This window comes from Elephantulus edwardii, unplaced genomic scaffold (genome assembly GCF_000299155.1).
Source record: "Elephantulus edwardii isolate Elephantulus edwardi_28Jun2011 unplaced genomic scaffold, EleEdw1.0 scaffold00139, whole genome shotgun sequence".
NCBI classification, from domain to species: Eukaryota; Metazoa; Chordata; class Mammalia; order Macroscelidea; family Macroscelididae; genus Elephantulus; species Elephantulus edwardii.
Window position 1 is genome coordinate 298,273 of NW_006399889.1, and position 17,516 is coordinate 315,788.

Sequence of the window (17,516 nt, forward strand, 5' to 3'; positions counted from 1 at the left end):
ACCTTCATTATTTCTGACATACATGAGCCCATTGCTGTAGTCACTGTGTCAATCCATCTCACTGAGGGTCTCCACTCTTTTGCTGACACACCTCCCCCTCCCCCCCCAGCTTTCCAACTGTGATGTCCCTTTCCAAGGAATAGCCCTCCTAACAACATGTTCCCATCCTTGCCTCTAAGGAGCACTCTAGTTGCACTTTCGCCAAGCCTTATCTGTTTGTTCTTTTGGAAGTCCATAGGATATTCAGCACTCTTCTCCCACATCATAATTCAAAGACATCATTTCTTCTATCATCCTTAGTCATTGTTCAGCTTTCAGATACATACCCAGTGATTGAAAAGACCATCACCTGAATCAGGTGCACCTTAATCTTCAAACTGCTATCTTGCTCCTCAGTACCTTTTGGAGAGGTCCTTGACAGCAGATTTTCCTAAAGCAATATATCTTTTGGTATCTTGACTACTGATACCAAGGATATTGATTGTAGATCCAAGCAAGATGAAATCCCTGACAATTTATTTCAGTCTCTTCTCCTTCTATTTGCGATGTTGACTTTTGACCAAGTGGTGAGGATTTTTATCTTTTTTATGTTAAAATGTAATCCATATTAAAGACTGTAGTCTTTGATCTGTTGCAGCACATGTTTCAATTCCTCCTTACTTTCAGTAAGCAAGGTTGTGTCATCTGCTTAATGCAGGTTATCCAAGAGTTCTTTCTTTACTCTTTTTTTTACTTCTTTTTGGTCTTCTTTAATAATTTTTTTAATAATTTTAATGAACATAAACAGAGATTTTGGATTTCCATTCATTCATTGCTGCACTTCTCTCCCTGCCCAGTCCTCCCCCTGCTTCTTCACTCCTGATGCCACATTCTTTGTAAATTCTAGCTTCTCAAATAAGTTGCTCAATATATAAATTGAATAAGTATGGAGATAGGATACAACCCTCACACACATCTTTACTGATTATCAATCATGCATTGTTCCCTTGTCCTTTTTGGATAATAACTTTTTGGTCTAGATATAGATTTCATATGATCATAATTAAGTGTCCTAGGATGCCTATTATTCTCAGTGTTAACCATGGTTTGGTATGCTCCACAGTCAAAGGCCTTTTCATATACAATAAAACAGAAGTAGACATTTTCCGACATTCTCTGCTTTTAGCTGAGATCCATCTGACATCAGCCATGATATCCCTGGTGCCACACTCTCTCTTAAACTCAGGTTGAACTTCTGACAGTTCTCTGCCCACGTATTGTTCTAGTCATTTTTTTATAATCTTCAGCAATATTTTGCTTGCATGTGATATTAATAATATTGTTTGATAATTACCATATTCTGTTGAATCATATTTCTTGTGAATTGGAACAAATATATTCAGTCAGCCATGTAGCTATTTTCCAAATTTCCTGTCATAGACTGCTAGGCACATCAAGGACTGTGTCTGTTAGTTGAAACATGCCAGTTTGTGTCTTATCAATTTCTGGAGCGTTATTTTTTGCTGATATTTTGAGTACAGCTTGAACTTCTTCCTTCATTATCATTGACTATTTATTATATGCTACCTCATGAACTATTTTTGTATCAACCAATTGACCAATTCTTTTTGATACAATGACTCCATATTCCTTCCATTATCTTTTGATGCTTCCTGGATTATCCAGGTGTTGCATTCATAATTACAAAGAAAATTTCAAAATCTATCCTGAAGTACAATGCTGTGAGTAATTAGATACTATCCATATGTGTGCAAGGAAGACCTGATTATACAACTATTTTTCAAATATACGCACTAACAACTAAAGACAAATTGAGGAAATTGAGAAATTCTACAAACATTTGCAGTTTGAACTTGACTGAGCATGCAGTCAAGATGTATTAATAATAACTGGTGAATGGAATGCCTAAGTTGGAAACGAAGAAGAAGGAATAATAGTGGGAAATTATAGTCTTGGTGACAGAAATAAGGCTGGAGATTGAGTGAGTGAATTTTGTACATTCAGTAATTTATTCACTGAAAATACCTTTCTTTTAATTCTTACATGTTGAAATTTTTGTTTTGCAAATTGTAGATATTGAGCTACAGAACTATACAAAGAATTAAAAAACTTTTGACCTATATTACACAACCCATCAACTATTAATATTCTATACACTATTCCCCCAATTCACCTCTCATAGGAGATGAAATTTTCCATCTTCAGTCCATTTTCCCTCAGCTCACTATTAGTCTAAATTAGTGGGTTTTTGTGTTAATTGTACATTTTAATTCTATGTAATCTATCAGCATTCCCCACTTATGGATACTTATGTAAATACCTTTTTTAAGAGACAAATGGTTACTATATGTATAGTATAGTATAGTATAGTATAGTATAGTATAGTATAGTATAGTATATAGGACTTCACCTGATGGACTACACAGGAATCAGATTGACTATATCTGTGGGAAGAATAATTGGAGAAGCTTAATATTACCAGTCAAAACCAGTTCAGGTGCTGATTATGGAAAAGACCATCAATTTCTTATGTGTAAATTCAAATCAAAGTTGAAGAAAATAAAACCAAAATGTGACCTTCTGTCTGTCCCATGTGAATTTAAATATCATCTCAAGAATAGGTTTCAGTTATTGAACACTAAAGATCAGAGACCAGATGTGTTGTGTGATAACATCAAGAACATCATCCATGAAGAAAACAAGAGGTTATTACAAAGACAGAGGAGAAAGAAAAGATCAAAATGGATGTTAGAAGAGATCTGAAAACTGCCCTAGAGCATTGAGAAACCAAAACAAAGAGAAGCAGAAGTAAAACAAAGATGAACAGAAGATTTCAGAGTTCAGTTTGAAAAGGCAAAACAAAATATTATAACAAAATATAGAGAGCTAGAATTGGAGAATAAAAAGGGAAGAATTTGCTCACCATTTATTTCTCTTGCTGAAAGAACTGAAAAAGTTTACCATTGTTGTTGTTATATGCCATCAAATCACCTGCAACTCGTAGCCACCCTGTGTACAACAGCCCCAAACCCTGCTCTGTCCTGTGCCAATCTTACTATCTCCGACACACCTACCCCCATTACCCCAGTCACTGAATCAATCCACCTCATAGAGGGTCTTCCTCTCCTGCACTGTCCCTCCACTCTTCCAAGCATGATGTCCCTCTCCAAGGACTGCTCCCTCCTTGCAACATGTCCAAAGTATGTCAGATGAAGCTTCAGAATCCTTGCCTCCAAAAACAGCCTGGTTTAACCCTTAGGACGAATCTATTCATTCTCTAAGCAGTCCATAGTATATTCAGTACTCTTTTCTAGCACCAAAGCTCAAAGGCATCAATTCTCCTTCTATCATCACTGTTGTTGTTGTTGTTGTTATGTGCCATTGAGTCGCTTGCAACTCATAGTGACCTCATGTACAACAGCCCTAAATTCTGCTCTGTCCTGTGCCAATCACACTCTCTGACACTTCCATCCCGATTATCCCAGTTACTGAATCAATCCACCTCATAGAGGGTCTTCCGTTGTAAAACTCTGTGATAGCAGGTGATGGCAGATACAATGGCCTGTATCAGGCACATCTTAGTCTCCAGACTGACATCATAGCTCTTCAGTACTTTGGAGAGTTCTCTAACAGCAGGTTTTCCCATTGCAATACGTCTTTTAATTTCCTTGCTGCTGGTTCTAAGAGTGTTGATTGTGGACCCAAGCAAACTAAAGCTGTTAAAAATCAGTCTCTTTACCATCTATCATGATACTGCCAGTAGGTGCATTAAAATTCTTATCTAACATCTGCCCATTATACAATTCTAAAGCCACTTCCTCACATTAGGCATCTATTAGAGTAGCATTCCTCCCTACCAGTATTATATTCTGCCTTAGCTATTTAGTGCTGCTCTAACAGAAATACAGTAAGTGGGTAACTTTATCAAGCAAATTTGTTTTCTCACAATTTAAAAGGTCTAAGTCTGAAGAAACTCTGACGATTGCACTGGAGCGTAGAGAAACCAAAGCATAAGTAAGAATTCAAGATACTAAAGAGCTGAACAGAAGATTCCAAAAGGCAGGTCAGAATGACAAAGCAAAATATTACAATGGAATGTGCGAGAATCTAGAGTCGGAAAATCAAAAGGGCAGAACTCGTTCAGCATTTCTTAAGCTCAAGGAACTGAAGAACAAATTCAAACCTACAGTTGCTATAATCAAGGATGCTTTAGGCAGAATATTAAATGATCCAGGAGGTATTAAAAGAAGATGGAAGGAATATACTGAGTCATTGTATCAAAAGGAATTGGCAGATACAGAAGAATTTGATGAAATAACATTTGAGCAAGAGCCTATGGTGATGAAGGAAGAAGTTCAAGCTGCTTTGAAGGAAATAGCAAAAAATAAGGCCCCAGGAACAGATGCTATACCAGTTGACATATTTCAGCTAACATGCTGCCCTGGATGTACTCACCATGTTGTACCAAGAAATCTGGAGAACAACCACTTGGCCAGCTGACTGGAAGAGATCTATATTGAGATCTATATTTGTTCTTATCCCAAAGAAGGGTGACCCAACTGAGTGCGGAAACTACAGAACAATATCATTGATTTCACATGCAAGCAAGATTCTGCTGAAGATTATTCAAAAACGACTGGAACAGCACATCAGCAGAGAACTGCTGGAAGTCCAGGCTGGGTTTAGAATGGTTCATTGTATTAGGGATATTGTAGCTGATGTTAGATGGATCTTAGCTGAAAGCAGGGAATACCAGAAGAATGTGTATCTGTGATTCATTGATTATGCAAAGGCATTTGACTGTGTGGATCATAACAAACTGTGGCTGACTCTGAGAAGAATGGGAATCCCAGAACATTTAATCGTGCTAATGTGAAACCTATACTTGGACCAAGAGGCAGTCGTTAGAACAGAGCAAGGTAACACCGCATGGTTGAAAATTGGGAAGGGTGTACACCAGGGATGAGTCCTATCTCCATACCTTCTCAACCTGTATGCAGAGCAGATTATACGAGAGGCTGGGTTCTGTGAGTAGAAGTGTGACATCAGGATTGGTGGAAGATCTATTAACAATCTGCGTTCTGCAGATGACACAACCCTGCTTGCCGAAACTGAGGAGGACCTCATGCACTTGCTGCGAAGGGTCAAGGACTGCAGCCTTCAGTACGGACTGAGGCTCAATGTCAAGAAGACAAAGATTCTCACCACTGGACCAATTGGTAACATCAGGATGGATGGAGAAGAGATTGAGATTGTTCACAGCTTCAGTTTGCTCGGCTCCACAGCCAACACTCTTGGCACCAACAGCCAGGAAATAAAACAACATATTGCGATGAGAAAGTCTGCTGTTAGGGACCTCTCTAAAGTACTCAAGAGCAATGGTGTCTCTCTGGAGACTAAGGTCCGCCTGATACAGGCCATGGTTTTTGCAATCACTTGTTATGTATCAGAGAGTTGGACAATGACTGGGGAGGATAGAAGGAGAATTGATGCCTTTGAGCTGTGGTGCTGGAGAGGAGTATTGAATGTACCCTGGACTGCCAAGAAAACAAACAGATTCATCCTGGAGAGGGTTAAACCAGGCTACTCCTTGGAGGCAAAGATTCAGGGGCTTCGTCTGACATACTTTGGACATATTGTAAGGAGAGACAGGTCCTTGGAGAGGGACATCATACTTGGGAGGGTGGAGGGACAGCGCAGGAAGGGAAGACCCTCTATAAGGTGGATTGATTCAGTGACTGGGGTAATCAGGAGAGGTGTGTCAGAGGCAGTGCAATTGGCACAGGATAGAGCAGGGTTTAGGGCTGTTGTACATAGGGTCTCTATGAGTCACAAATGACTCGACGGCACATAGCAACAACAACAAGAAGTCTGAATTCATGGTGCCCGCTCTAAGAAACCTCTCTCTCTGTGAGTTTTCTGGAAGTAATTATGTCTTCAAACTTATGCTTCTGGTGATCTTCATGAGGCTTGAAATCTGTCTTTTCCCCAGATTGCTTCTTCTGTTGGCTTCCTTTCTTTAATCTCTTTCATACAGAGAAAGAGATTGATTTAAAATACAACCTATGCTAGTCCTATCTCATTAACATACAACTAGTCCACTCCCAAATGGGATTATAGGCACAAGCATAGAGATAAAATTTACAGTACATATTATCACGGGGAAACGATTAACTCCATAACAAGTGCACCATCCCCAGGACATACTTGTTTGTTCTTTTGGCTGCCCATAGGATGAACAGTGCCATATATATATATATATATAATATAATATAATATATATATAATCTCCATCCATCCTCAGAGTGAAGTTTTGACAAATCTTACTCTAAATAAATTCACCCATACATACTTATCATATATACATTCATCACCTCAGCTGATAAACATCAGATCTGGACTACCTGGATTGCTATGATTCTGTTATTAGGCAATTTGCTCTGAAGTCATAGAAAACCCTATGGAGCTTGTTCAGCTCTCCACATGTTGGGTTTCCCTGAGTTAAAGCCAATTTGATTGTAATAGACACCATCATCAGTGAACGGGGGGGGGGGGCGGCGGGGAAGATCATCAACAAGATGGACTAACACAGTGACTGAGCCCCAGTATGTTAGAGATGATGAGGATGGCATGGGATAGGGCAAGGTTCAGATCTGCTGTTCTTAGGGTTCGTATGACGTTAGTCATAGTCACCTCGATGGCCCCTAATAACAACACCTCCACCATCAGGGAGCTCTGGTGACCGAGTAGACAAGAAGCTGTCCTGTCAACCCAAAGAGAGGCATTCCAAATCTACCAGCTGCTTCTTGGAGAAAGGTGGGTGTGTATTCTCTTCCTTTGTGATATATGTTGTTGTTAGGTGCCATCAAGTCAAGTACAACTCACAGTGACTTTGTGAACAACAGACTGAACCCTGTCCTTTCCTGTGCCATCCTCACAATCTCTGATACCCTCGAGCCCATTGCTGCAGTCACTATGTCAGTCCACCTGGTTCAGAGTCTTCCTCTCTTTCAGTGCCCCTCCACCTTCCCAAGTGTGAAGTACCTCTCCAAGGAATAACTTCTCCCAGCAACATGCCCAAAGTATGTGAGACAAAGCTATAATGTGCACCTTTGAGCGTTCTGGAATTCAGTGTTATAATTTGTTATAATCCACACAGTCAGATGCCTTTACATAGTCAATAAAACACAAATAAACATCTTTCTGATATTCTCTGCTTAGATCAAGACCCATCTGACATAAGCATCTCTTTCTTCTGAATCCTGCTTGAATGTCTCTAACAGTTCCTTGTCTTTGTACTGCTGTAACATAACCGTCCCCCCATTATCTTCAGCAACATTTTCCTTTGTGTTTTATATTGCTCAGTAATTTCTACACTCTGTTGGATTACTTTTCTTTGAAATGAGTACAAATACGATCTCTTCCAAATTGGTTGACCAGGAAATAGTCTTCCAAATGTCTTGGTACAAATGAGTAAACATGTCTAGTGCTGCATTTGTTTATTGACACAGTTCATTGGTGTTCTGCCAATCTCTGAAGTCTTGTTTTTGCCAATGCCTTCAATAAACCTTGGATTTTTTTCAGTCCCATCAGTTCTTGAACATATGCTTCCACCTGAAATAGTTGAATGTCGGCTCTTTTTGGTACAGTGACTCTGAGTAGTTTTTACATCTTTTGATGCCTTTTGTGCTTATATACTTAATCAGTATTTCACCTCAAGGCTTAAATTTCTTATTCCATTCTTTATACTCTAGAAATGCTAAATGAATTCTTCCCTTTTTGGTTTTCTAACTCCAGGTCTTTGAACATTTTATTATAATATTTTGTCTTCTGGAGCCACCATTTGAAAACTTCTGTTCAGGTCTTTTATGTCACCATTTCTTCTATTTGCTAGTATAGGTAAATTATAAAGCAATACATATAAAGGTACCCCTACTCCCACCCCCACCCCATTTTGTACACAGAGAGGGGCCGGGGTGGGGGGAGAGAGAGAGAGTTCTGAATGACAATGAATGGCTTTTGCCCATATTAGTGGTAAGGAGTTGTATTGCCAATCCAAAGATGTTGTTGTTGTTGTTGATTGCTGTCAAGTCAGCATGACTCATAGCGACCCTATGAACAGAAGACTTAAAGCCTTTCTGTATTGTCATTTCTCCAACTTCATACAGTTTCCAGAAGAGGTGGATGCCATTCCTGCTTCCCAACCTGTCTTAAAACTGGGAGCCTCACCAAACACTGTCCCACTATGGGGAACCATTATGGCATATGACATCCCAGTGGCACAAGGTTCAGCATCACAACAAACCCAGATTACCTCAGTACAACAAATTGAGAGAAGAGTGCTGTATGACTTAGAAGAATATTCCTCCAAAATATAATAATATGGGGCCCGAGGGCCCCCCAGGAGGTCTTGTTGACACTTAAACAAGAGGCTTAAATCTAAGAAAACAAACCAACATTCCACAGGACCAACCAGCAACCCAGAAGAGTGCCCGTCTTACCAAGTCCTCCAAAAACACACCATTTAGGCCAGTTCTGACTTGTTGACAATGTGTTTGTTTTTTCAGTTACTATACAGTTTAAATACTGTATAGTTTACCCAAAACATGGAATTTTAATTTGGTCATTTAGATGGGAAAATTAATTTAATGATTCTTTGCCTACAGTATATGTATATACATAGGTCTCTGTTATAGGAAACCCTTTTGAATTCTTCATGTTAAGATTTCTGACCATGGTGCTATCCCCCATCTTCCTTCAAACTACTCACTATCATTCTTTGTAGACTTGGACACTCAAGTGCACGCAGTTCCCTGCATCTGGGATATATTTATTTTGTTTTAAAAAGAAGTACCAAATTTGGTCAAAGCATATTTGGAGATAGAAGAAGCAACTCTTGGAGCAAATTATTAGCAATTGTAATAGGTTTGTGGGATTCACAAAGACCTTCTTGTAGAGACAGGACAGCTAAATATTCAGTTTGTGACTTTTCCATAGGTACTGCTGTCATGTCCCACCAGCCACTCAGCTGCCTGACTGAAAAAAGGGGTAACCCCAACGAAAGCACAGGAAATGGGCCCCCCAACCTGGCTCACCCAAACCTGGACACATTTACCCCAGAGGAGCTGCTGCAGCAGATGAAGGAACTCCTTGTTGAAAACCATCAACTCAAAGGTGAGTGAGGATAGTGGCCCCTTGTTTCTGCCTGCACCCTGGGCCTTCATGAAATGTAATTCCTTTGTAAAAAGGTTTGTAGATACACACCCTTATCTTTATCTGTGTCCCTGTGGAGAGAGTCTAAAAGGGCTGTGTCATTTACTTTTGGACACAGTTAAAAAGAGAAAGTACTATTTATATTTCAGGGACATAACATAAGGCATTTACCCACTGCACATTTGATTCTGGCTCATGATACCCACCCACAGTTGAGTCTGTCTCCTAATGACTCCCTGCAAGTCTCCAGGGCTGTAAATCTTTATAGGAAGAGACTGCCCATCTTTCTGCCATGAAGTGGCTGGCAAAAAAGGATGCAGCAGTCGGCATCGGTAAAAACTGCAGCCTTGTCAACACTAGGAGAGGCTCTACTCTACTCAGGAGGTAGAATTGATAGCAGTAGGTTTGAGGGTTTCATTTTATGGGTTGTTTTGGGTTTTTAAATCTTTATGGAAGTGGAATTTTATCTTTCTTCTGAGGAACAGCTAGTACATTCAAACTGGCCTTTTGTTAGCAGCCAACCACTCAGCCATTGTGCCACAAGGGCTCCTTTTCAAAAGAAGATAAGATAGTGATACTACAGAGTTAAACCACTGCTGTTGAGTCAGTTCTGACTCAGAGCAGCCCTCCATCAGGTTTCCAAGACTGCACTCTTTACAGGAGGAGACTGCCAGAGCAGGTCAACATGTAATGTACAGTGTCACTAAGCTTCCTTAGATATTTATTGCTGTTGTTAGGTGCTGTGTGTTGTGGAGTCAGCCGTGACTCAGAGCAACTCTGTGAACATCAGATTAAAACTGTACCTATCCTACTCCATTCTCACAATCTCTGCCATGCTCAAGCTTGTTGGTGTAGTCACTGTGTCAGTCATCTCGTTCTGGGTCTTCTAGCTCTTTGCTGACCCTCCACTTTTCCTAGCATGTCTTTTTCCGAGGACTAGTCCCTCCCTAACAACATGCTCAAAGTATGTGGGACGAAGTTCCCCATCTTTGCCTCCAAGGAGTACCCTACGTGCATTTTCTCCAAGACAGGTTTGTTCTTTTTGCAGTCAGTGGTATACTCTTCTCCAGCACCATAAGTCAAAGGCAGCAGGGTTTTCTTCCTTCTTATTCACTGTCTAACTATCACATACATATGAAGCAATTGAAACTACCAATTTCAAGTTGAGTTTCCTGTGTAAGGTGTACCTTAGTCTTCAAAATGACATCCTTGCTCTTTAAAGAGGTCCTTGACAGGAAGACTTTGTACAGTGTTAGTACTAGATATTGAGTCAAGGGTTTGGTATAGTCTTTTTCCTGCCAACTCTTGGGCCCATGACGTGTGTAACCTCTGTAGATTCAGAGCGAGGTGGTTATCTAAGGGGATGTTTGATTCATCAAATGGCATTTACTCCCTTCACTTTTAACCCCTCATAGAGGCAATGAAGCTAAATAATCAAGCTATGAAGGGGCGTTTTGAGGAGCTTTCAGCATGGACAGAGAAACAGAAAGAAGAACGCCAGTACTTTGAGATTCAGAGCAAAGAAGCCAAAGAACGCCTAATAACTTTGAATCATGAAAATGAAAAATTGAAGGAAGAGCTTGAGAAGCTAAAAGGAAAAGCAGAACAGTCATTTGAGGTAAGCACATTAATCAGTTGTGATTTTATTTTGTTAATGCCTTGTAGTAGAATTGTCTAGACTTTAGATTAAAAGTTTTCCCAATTCACTCTGGACTGATGATCTGTGTAGTCTTAAAAATTAAGTGTTTTTGCTGAGTAGATTAATTACAATTTAAGACTCATGTGCCGGGCTGAATTAAGGATGTTAAAGCCCTAAACACTTATATACATGGTGGTCTTTCTTCTCTTTAGTTATAAACCAGATATGTCTGTGTATATGGAGGGAGGTGGAGTTAGTATATCTGTCTTAGCTATCCATGATTTCATCTCTTTTTAAATGAATTATAATATTAGTAATTGACTGCAAAAGTGGTTTTTGTATGCCATTTTAATGAAATTAGATGAACTGCTCTGTGAAATTTGTAGTGGGTGCTCAGTATTATTTTTTCCATCACATTTTCACCAGAGAGAATATTCCACATATTCTACATCAAAGAAAGTAAGTCTATTAACTTAGTTGTTTCGGCAATGTAAAATTCTATTGATCTTTCACCATGAAAAATTAACTCTCAATGATTTCATTTTAAACAGCTCATACTTTAATTTTGATACTTGTTTTGCAATTTGTGATACAATTATAAAGGAACAAATGATTAGCATCAGTCATTGTGTCCTCTGCAACAGACAATGAAATGAAACTCTCACTCTTCAACTCCATTTTATGAGACGATGGAAATATTCTGCTTTAGTAAATTCATGTTTGTATTAAAGTGTTCAGTTCAACAGTTATATCGCATCTAATGTTTCAATTTTGTCTTATATTTCAGAGAACATTGTTGTTTTAATTGTTGTTGAGTCAATTCCAGTTTATGGTGAACCTTGTGTATGTAGAAGTACTCTGTTAGGTCACTTGTTCCAGGGAAATCTCTTATTATTTTTAAGAAAGAAGACTCTTGAAGAAATATTTACCTGGAATATATGGATAATTTCCTGTTCTGTGAAAGAATGTGTCTTTATCAATTCCCTCTGTTGACTTTTGAGATGTGAACTGACAAACTGCTGAGGCCAGTCACTTTGTAGGCAGGAAGGAAATTTTCAGGGATTTGTCTATTGAGATAATCTGCCTATAGATTTTCATAAAAGTTCCTAGTATTGGAAAAAATTGAGATCCAGAGTTGGAACCTTAGAAAACATCTTTCAGTGTCGATGATAGTTTCAGTAGGTTAAAAACAGGGTTCAATAAATGAGGTGGGTGTTTGGAGAGAAAAGAGACACATTTAGCTCTTAACCCTTTGTTGTCCTCTTTGTTTCCCCTTTTTGTGAAAAGCTGTCCCAGGCCCACCCTATTTTTGTCCCTGACTTTAATTTCTGTTTCATGAGCCACTTGAAGTGTTTTTTTGTTTGTTTTATTTTTACATTTAAGCCTTCATCTACCTGATTTAGTAAAACTCTCAGGCCCTCCTCTGACTTTTCTCACTCATACTGATATATCTCTGTTGCTATTTTCTGTAGATTAGTCACAAGAAATCTCACCAAAAGCCTTCGGGTACTCTTAAGTGTCCTATGATGCACAAGGAAGGGAGTCGAACATTTCCTTTGAGGTCTTCCTTCTGATGCTTAGGGTAAGGCTGAGGCACTAATGGGTCTGCCACTATTCATTGAATTGTGCATTATCATTGTCCTTCGAGAATTGTTTTTAACCTTTAGTTGCACAAATTGCTAGGCAATGAGACATTAGATAAACTTTTTTCCCTGAAATTCTAAGATAATTCTATTAACCTGGGAAAATTTTCAGGACAGTGGAACATTAAACAAATGCATGAAAAGCCAAAGAAATAGTTGTGTTACATAAAGGTGAATGGTAACTACTCAAAGTGATGAAAACTAACAAATAACAGTTGAAGTTGAGATAAAAGAAAATAAACCATGGAAGTTCTAGTCCAGGAAGGGAGTGGACAGAGTTTCAGTATTAAAACGAAGAGAAGTTTACTGAGTTGTTAAAAGGTACTTACTATATGGCCAAGTAAATAAATTCATGAGTTGCCAGGGATAACTGAGAATTCTCACAATTGTGAAAAAGAAAATGGACCTCTCTTTTATCACTAATCCTTGGTCACTTGTTGAAAAGTCTATTTCCCACCCTTGGGTCTGGTGGTGGTAGTTGTTGTTGTATGCTGTTGAGTCAGAACTGACTCATGGCTGACCAAGTGATTTTGGATTGGCAGCCCAACACCTTATCACCAGATCTGCTTAGGCCTGTGGTTAGGTGCCATCGAGTCAAGAACAACTCATAGCGGCTCTATGAACAGCAGATCTGAACCTTACCCTGTTCTGTGCCATCTTCGCCATCTCTGATACACGTGAACTCATTATTACAGTTATGGCATCAGTCTGTCTCCTGGAGAGGCTGCTTCTAACCACATTCCCAAAGTATGTGAGAGGGAGCCTCACCATCCTTGCCTCCGAGGAACACTGGATTGCGCTTTCTCCAAAACATACTTATACTCTTGGCAGTGTATGGGAATTCATTCAATTGGATACTCCTCTCCAACACCGTAACTCAAAGACATCAGTTCTTTTGTCATTCTTATTCATTGTTCAGCTTTCAAGTGCATAGCAAGTAATTGAAAGCTTGGACCAGGTATTCTTCAGTCTTTAAACTGATATCACTGCTCCTTAAAGCCTTAAAGAAGTTCTAGACAGCAGATTTTCCTCTGTGCCATACATCCTCTGATCTCTTGATTGCTGCTACCAAGCATGTTGATTGTGGATCAAAACAAGATGAAGTCATTGTCAACTTCAATCTTTTCTCCATCTGTCGTTACCTTTAAAATGTCAAAAGAGCTACTACCTTCTTCATTCCTCACTCATACTTCCTCCTGGTTGAGACACTGAAGGACCAGCTTCTTTTTCTCACGTATGAAGAATATTTGGGATTCTGCTAAGGATGAACAAAAACCTCAGCTGCATTTGTCTATGATCTCAGAAGATTTTGCAGCTGGGCTGCTTCCTTTCTATCCCAGGCTGGGGGAACAGTGCTCATTGAATAGCTTCTGGTACCTACTTTCCAGTGGATGGGAGGAGTGTTTTGTGCCTGCCAGCAGTACAAACCCTTGCCTAAAACCAAGAGCACTTTGAAAGTGCCGCAGAATTGCATGCCAATGACCCAGCACCCAAGACGCAGGAAGAGTCCAAGTCACCTGAAGCAGAAGCTGGTCGTCTAAAACCGCAAGACTCTCTTCTCTGCCATCCTCCCTTGGATCTGAAGACAAATGGAAATTGAGACCAGTGGAGATGGATACATCCTAAATAATGCCCTCCTCCCTCTCATCCTCTCTCATCAACTTTGTGTTGAAAATTCAAGAAGAAAACAGGATTGATTATGACGGTAGTTTTGAAGGCCTGCACTTTGACTAGTAGCTCTCACCAGTTCAATCTTTTATTTCTTCTAACTCTTCTAGAACAATGACTGCTTCGTCTACTAAAGAAGGTAATGAATATTGTTTAATTGGTCCTAAAAAATGTCAAGAGAGTAGATAAGAAGATTCCTGTTATGGCATAACTTTCTTATTTCCTAGTTCTAAGCTAAGAATTTCCTTATTACCTGACTGCTGGTACTAAGGGTGTTGATTGTAGATACAAGACACATGAAGTTGTTGACAGTTTCAATCTCCTTTTCCTCCATCATGATGTTGCCTATCAGTCTAGTGGTAAGAATCTTTGTTTTCTTGTCATTGAGATGCAATCCATACAAAGGCTGCATTCCTTGATTTTTTGCAACAAATGCTTTAAGACCGCCTCACTTTCAGCGAGCAAGGTTATGTCGTCTGCATAATGCAGGTTATTGATGAGTCTTCCCCTAGTTCTGATGCCATATTCCTCTTCATAGAGTTCAGCTTCTCAAAAACTTACTCAGCATCCATTAAATAGGTATGGAGAGAGAATACAACTGGGATGCACTCCCTAATTTTAAACCATGCAGTGTTCACCTACTGTGTTCACACAACAGCCTTATGGTCCAGGTAAAGGTTTCGCATGAGCTCAATTAAGTACTCTGGGACTTCTATTCTTCTCAATGTCAACCACATCTTGTTATGATCCACACAGTCAAATGCCTTTGCATAGTCAATCAAACACAAATAGACTTGAAGGCACCTATCAACAAGAAGAAGCAGCTAAGAATCTTTCCTTTCATTGTAATATTTTAAAATTTGTTTCTTCTCACAAAAAAAATAATAAAATTTGTTTCTTCTGATGAGTCACGACTCATCTAAGATGTAACAAAACTTTTAAACTTTCCCTTGTATATCACTTTAATTTCCTAATGAATTGCTTTTCTCTAAGTCTTGTGGTAGTTTACCAGTAAAGGAATGCTTTAAATAAAGAAGAGCATTATCCTTATAATGTGAGAAAAATTTTCCTATTTTGTGAACTGCTTGATTTACAGTTCATCCAAATGCCTTCCTGTTGCTCTTCCCGTTAACTGTAAACCTTTGGACCTCTATACCATTTCTTAGGAACTCCGTCACAGAGAGGACAAGGTTGAGGAAAGATAAAACTCAAACAAGTGGGCAACAAGTATAAAATGCTTTATTTAAGTCACTTGTGAGGAGAATCTGTAGAGAACATTTAATAGGGCTCTCGTTTCTCAAGAGTAATCAATATTTTCCATTTAAAGGTGGTTTTCAGGTGTTTGTACACCACAGTATTAGAGTGGTGTGTAATTCTGCTTTAAATGTCTGTGTAATTGTGCTTTAAAATGCATTGCAAGTTTATGAAATTCTCACATTTGTATTGCTGCTTTGGAAAGGGAGTTAGAGTGTGGCGCTATGAGTAGAAGAGCAGTGAGTTTCCTGAGAAAGAAAGCAGAGAGACCACCAGTGCCGTCTCTTTTCCAAACCAAGAATATTGAGGCTGAGCCATAAATGAATTTTCTCAAGTACGCTCAGTGACTGTCCCTTCAAAATAAAAACACCAAAATTTTTCCTTTATGACGTTGGCCTATGGGACAGACTGAAGATGACATGCACTTAATATTAGTGCACTGTTTTTACCTACACTGCAGGGAACTCAATATTACTGAAATATTAGCATTTTGCATAGACTCAAGGGAGCTCTGGTGACTTAGTGGGTAAGGAGTTGTGCTTTCAACTCAAAGGTTTTAATCCACCAGCTCTAAGGGAGAAAGAAGGGCATTCTCCTCCTATACAATTTGCAGCCTCTGAAAACCTGCTAGAGGGTCAACGGTGCATCTGTTCTGGCTCTACAGCATATAGACTAAAATTTACTTTCTTCAAAAAATTTTTTGGGGATTTAAGTGAATGTTTACGAGCATTTTTTTTTTTCGCAACCTATCATTCATGCATCAGTATGGATGGTGAAGAGATTGAGATAGTTAACAGTTTTAGTTTGCTTGGCTCCACAGTCAACACTCTTAGTAACAGCATCCAGGAAATCAGGACATGAATTGCATTGGGAAAGTCAGTTGTAAGGGACCTCTCAAGAGTACTGAAGTGCAGCGACATCAGGCTGGAGATTAAGGTGTGCCTGATCCAGTCTTTGCCATTACGTGCTGTGCATCAGAGAGTTGGACAGTGAATAGGGATGATAGAAATTGATGCCTTTGAGTTGTGGTGCTGGAGAAGAGTGTTGAATATACCATGGACTGCGAGGAGAACAAACAGGTTTGTCCTGGAGAGGGTGAAGCCAGAATGTTCCCTAGAGTCAAGGATTCTGAAGCTTTGTCTGACATACTTTGGGCATGTTGCAAGGAGGGACTGGTCCTTGGAGAGGGACGTCATGTTTGGGAGAGTGGAGGGACGGCGCAGGAGAGGAAGACCCTCAATGAGATGGATCGATTCTGTGGTAGGAATGAATGTGTTTGAGACAGCGAGGTTGGCACAGGATAGAACGGTGTTTAGGGCTCTTGTACATAGGGTCGCTATGAGTTGGAAACGACTCGATGGCACATAACAACAACAATCATTCATGCACCTATTGTTTCATAATGTTAATTATAATATCCACAGTGTCTGGTCATACATTCATTCTGCTACATTGTCTTTCCCTTCCTCCATATAATAAGTATTTATTATTTAGTATTCTACGTCTCCCTTTTCCCCTACTTGATAATTATTCTAGAATAATTCTATCTGTGTGTAAACTTGTCTTGGCTTTTTATAGTGTCGTATACAATATTTATCCTTTTGTAATTGACTTATTTCACTCAGCATGTCTTCTGATTCTTCAAGTTAAGTTGTGTCTCATGTATTCGTGACTGCTTTCCAGTGTTGCACAGTACCCTGCTATATGAATAGTTATAGTTTGTCTAGCCATTCTTTCATTGAAAACCAGGCCAGGTGCTGATTGTGGAACAGACCACAACTACACATATGCAAGTTCAAGGTGAAGCTGAGGAAAATTAAACCAAATCCACGGGAACCAAAATATGACCTTGAGACTATCCCACCTGAATTTCAGAACCATCTCAGGAACAGGTTTGAGGTGAAGACCAGATGAGTTGTGGGAGGATATCAGGGGTATCATCCAGGAAGAGTGCAAAGGGTCATTGCAAAGACAGAAGAGGAAGCGAAGACCAAAATGGATGTCACAAGAGACTCTAAAAATTGCACTGGAGCGCAGGGAAGCCAAAGTGCAAGGAAGAATTCAAGATACTAAAGAGTTGAATAGAAAATTTCAAAAGG

At 39.4% G+C, this 17,516-nt stretch overlaps 1 protein-coding gene across 1 annotated transcript in view; it reads left to right on the forward strand.

Moving 5' to 3' along the window:
- The first annotated feature begins 9,008 nt into the window (after window positions 1-9,008).
- The window catches only part of OPTN (optineurin), a 64,664-nt gene continuing 56,156 nt past the window's right edge, over window positions 9,009-17,516 (forward strand). The window contains exons 1-2 of the mRNA XM_006894270.1: window positions 9,009-9,174; window positions 10,629-10,831. Of these exons, the coding sequence (XP_006894332.1) occupies window positions 9,009-9,174; window positions 10,629-10,831 (369 nt within the window). The remainder of the gene's footprint in view (window positions 9,175-10,628; window positions 10,832-17,516) is intronic.